This window comes from Clarias gariepinus, chromosome 3 (assembly GCF_024256425.1).
Source record: "Clarias gariepinus isolate MV-2021 ecotype Netherlands chromosome 3, CGAR_prim_01v2, whole genome shotgun sequence".
NCBI classification, from domain to species: domain Eukaryota; kingdom Metazoa; phylum Chordata; class Actinopteri; order Siluriformes; family Clariidae; genus Clarias; species Clarias gariepinus.
In genome coordinates, this window is record NC_071102.1 from 45,833,162 (window position 1) to 45,836,977 (window position 3,816).

The window sequence follows — 3,816 nt, forward strand, 5'->3', positions numbered from 1 at the left end:
TTTTTGTGTGTGTTGGAAGCGTAATGAAGGTGAGCTTGTGTTCTTTCATGTTGTCTTAAAGCTTTTGTCCTAAACACCTAAATTCAGAGCTATCTAGTCACTTTCCCAACAAGCATTAGCCATTTCATGTTAGTTGAACTTGAGCTATATGGGTTTTATTCCCATGCTAACTAGCTCTCTAATCTCATTGTTAACCATCCATGGTGTCAACAAGTTATGAGAGAAAGTAAAAGAACTGGTAAGCTATTCAGTACAAACAGAAACAGCAAATTGATTAGCAAAAGGCACTGAGAGTTAGCTAACTTATTATCATATAATTAGCTCCTGTTAGTTTAAACATTGCTAAGTGTTCATTGAGTAAGTGAGTGATGCGTTAGCTACTATAAATCAGGAGGTGATGCCATAAATCTGTTCATCAGATACAAGTTTAAGAAATAAAGTCTCTCTGTCATTATGAATTTTAATAGAAGTGATTTTTAAATACAACATCATGACAGTTATCAGAACTTTCAGTCAGGACCTCAGAGTTCAGGCTTTGTCTTCTTCTTCACCGCGCTGTAGATGTGAACGTCCCTCTCTGAATCGTAGTAAACCTCCTGCACCGAAAACCGATTTCCCAACATGCTCAGGAAGCGCTCGTCTCGCTCGTAACGTATACGGCACGCCAGCAGGACCTCCGTGTTCTCAGAGCTCAAGTGCTCCAGGGTTTGCAGCAGTGCGGAGAATGTCTCCTCCAGGTAGACGATGTCTGCTCCCAGGACGAGGTCATAACCGCCGGAGGCAAAGCGCTCTAAACTTTCTCCCCACGTGAGCTCGGAAACCCGCACTGCCTCCTGCAGGTCTGAAGGAATGTTCTCCTTCACGTTAGCCTCCAAGAACTTCAGAGCCGGACTCCGGTCGGTGATCGTTACGTCAGCTCCTGACGGGAACAAAGGACACGTGATTTACGTGCTGGAACTGGAGCAAATGCAAAAAGCTTAACCCACATTAACGCCTGGATGACATTATATAAATTATGATGAGTCTGCGTATATTTCTTTAAATCTATACTAAACCATGTTAACTTGCTCGCACCAAGCAGTGCGGCGACGATGCCCACCAGCCCGGTACCAGCTCCGAGCTCGATGGCGGTTCTGTTCTTCAGCTTCACGTGGCCAAGCTCGAGGTACATGCACATCACCACTGCCTGAGACAGGATCGACACAGCAGTTATGTTGGGGTCAGTTAAATACAAGAGAACTCCCATTTAATGTAAAAAAAAAATGCAGTTGTTCAACCACCTCACATTTTCTGTCACATACAGTGGTACCTCGGCATACCAACTACTCCCCTCACAAATTTTTGCAATGAGAACTGAAATTTCACAAGAATTTTTTACAAGCAGATGAATCAGGCCGAATCGAACGCCGGCTAAGTTGCGTGTACGTCCGGAAGCCGTTCAAACCTTGTTTGCGTCAGAAAGTGTAAAGTGTCGGTTAAGTGGGGCTTAATGTCTACTTATTTTATACTTTATTTACATGTAATTTCTAAATGTTTTGATTGTTTTTATATGTAATAAAATAATAATATTAATAGAAATTGGTAGTATTTTTGGCTGCAACGAATTATCTGCTTTTACATTATTTCCTATGGTACAATGCGTTTCACAATACGAAATTTTACCTTAAGAACTCGCCTCCAGAACAGAATAAATTTGTATGGCGAGATTCTGATGTACTTCAATAAATCACTCTATCACAAGCCACTTTAAATAAATCACTTTAAGCATATTTGCACTGCACAAGACACTTTAAATATGTGGATTGCACAACCCTGGACATTACCATTTTCTTTTTACCATTTATTCTAACTCCATTCCACAAAAATGACATAAATCCATACCTACTTTGTACAGCTGTTTTTTTTCCCTATATTTCTTTCTATATTTTCTATATATTTGTGTATTTTGTTGTAGTTATTTTATTTTTAACTTGAATTTTATATTTTATTTTATTCCTTCTAGTTAAATTTACCAGTTATTTTATTTTTCATATTTATTTATTATTTATAGTATTTTATTTTAAGGTCGCAAGCAGTTGTATAAGCATTTCACTGCATATTGTACTGTGTATGACTGTGTTTGGGACAAATAAAATTTTAATTTTGAAATGTATATATATATTTACACAGTAGGTTACACAAAGAAAACCATTAGCGATAATGTATTTATGTAACATGTATGGAAGGAGTCTCCAGTGTCAGAGATCTAACAATGTAAAGCTGTAAGTTGTCTAAAACCTCAAGATAAAAAAATATTCAAAATTATCTTATTATTATTAAAAGAGTGAAAACTGAGACTCTGTGACTGTGACAACTAAAATAAAATGCTGTATTTAATTATGTGTGTGTGAGTGAGTGAGCGCGAGCGCGCGCTTATCGTCCACGTGACTCGGTTCATCTCACCGCGTCCCACACGACCGCGGCCACGCCCCCTCCTCTCCAGTCCTGAGCCAATCGGATGCTGCGCTCAGCGAACCGGAAGTCAGAGGAAGCCGCGTGCAGTTTGACCAGAGACGGCAGGATGTTTTCATCGTACGGAACCAGCGCCATGCGGATAAACAAACACACGAACTACAGAGACAAAATATAAGATTAATACTTCAGCCAAAAACCGTCACGCGCAGTGTTTACATCACCCTAATGCTAACTGACTGACTAGCACAGATTAAACGGACTGATTTAATAAACTCTGTGGTAAAAACCCGACTAATATTCATCCTCCTCATCAATAAAAAGGCTTAAAGTATTATAGAATCGATTTTTAAAATCTAACACCGACAGGAAACAGGAGTATTGAAGTGAATGATCCAGTCGAATCCGCGCGCGCGCGAGGCGGAAGTAACCACCGAGGCAGGGTGTGTCCTAAACCACACACTCTAACTGCACACTGCGCTTTTAGAGGGCTCGTAAATCTCATAAACACGTTTTTCATTAGATATGCGACATGTTAAGATGCAGCAAAATCTGTAATTTAAACAATAGTTTAGAAAAAAATCTTTTATTACTTGGAAGACGCGTACTATGGAGTTAAACGTGTTTCATTTGCAATATTAAAGAAAAAGTGCGACCTCTAGCGGTTGGAGGGAAGACTTTCATACTGTAGGCAAATACAGATTTATTTATGATGAAAACGTGAATGTATACAATTAATTTATTTGTGAATATGTTTTACATTTATACTGTAGTCATAGGCAACGACTCAGAACAATACTATTTAAAAAGTTTGGTAATTAATCATAAACTGATTTATAGTTTAATAAGATGCTTTAGATTTAATAAAAATACAAATGCCGCCCTCTAGTGACCAGCAAACATATTGCATGAGTTGAAATACTGCTTAAATGTTTGAAATGTTTTTATAAAAATAGACCATAACATAAATTAACATGAATTTTTAACACATACTAGGGATTAGTTAAGATTTTCTGTCTGATTAACCAAATATTAAACATATAAAATATATATTATTAAAAATATAGACTATCTGGGCCCATATTTACTGAGCGTCTCAGAATAGGAAATTGCTCCTAAAGTGCCCAAATATTCCCAGAATGATGCCATTTTGGTCCTACTTTCAGGAGTAGGAATAAGAGCTATTCTTTATTTAGCTCCAGGGGTGACCTAACTTGTTAGGAATAGTGAGGAAATAGAGTTCAGACAGAGATAGACATTTTAGTAACACTGAGTGACACGAAGCTCATAAAAGACATCTTTGGACAAAAATAGTATACTTTTTTTTTTTTTTTTAAACATTGCAGTATGTAACTGGTACAATAA

The 3,816-nt window shown here is 37.6% G+C and overlaps 1 protein-coding gene across 2 annotated transcripts; it reads right to left on the reverse strand.

Moving 5' to 3' along the window:
* Positions 1-446: 446 nt before the first annotated feature.
* On the reverse strand, positions 447-3,077 carry mettl21a (methyltransferase 21A, HSPA lysine). 2 transcript variants are annotated; one of them, XM_053492694.1, is made up of 4 exons: positions 3,045-3,077; positions 2,443-2,610; positions 1,075-1,186; positions 447-919 (listed from the first exon to the last, which is right to left on the reverse strand). In XM_053492694.1, the coding sequence occupies exons 2-4, from the start codon at positions 2,587-2,589 to the stop codon at positions 522-524; spliced, it is 657 nt and encodes a 218-aa protein (XP_053348669.1). In that variant the 5' UTR covers positions 2,590-2,610; positions 3,045-3,077; the 3' UTR covers positions 447-521. The 2 variants fall into 2 exon arrangements, with proteins under 2 accessions (XP_053348669.1, XP_053348668.1); XM_053492693.1 differs by lacking the exon at positions 3,045-3,077 and adding an exon at positions 2,819-2,938.
* Between the last annotated feature and the right edge of the window lie 739 nt (positions 3,078-3,816).

Bases quoted from the DNA above. Each gene is read 5' to 3' on its own strand.
- mettl21a (XM_053492694.1), bottom strand. From the start codon at position 2,589: ATGGCGCTGGTTCCGTACGATGAAAACATCCTGCCGTCTCTGGTCAAA. The intron at 1,187-2,442 runs GTGAGATGAACC...ATCCTGTCTCAG, and splicing joins CCGCGGTCGTGTGGGACGCG to GCAGTGGTGATGTGCATGTA. The intron at 920-1,074 runs GTGCGAGCAAGT...TGTTCCCGTCAG, and splicing joins CATCGTCGCCGCACTGCTTG to GAGCTGACGTAACGATCACC.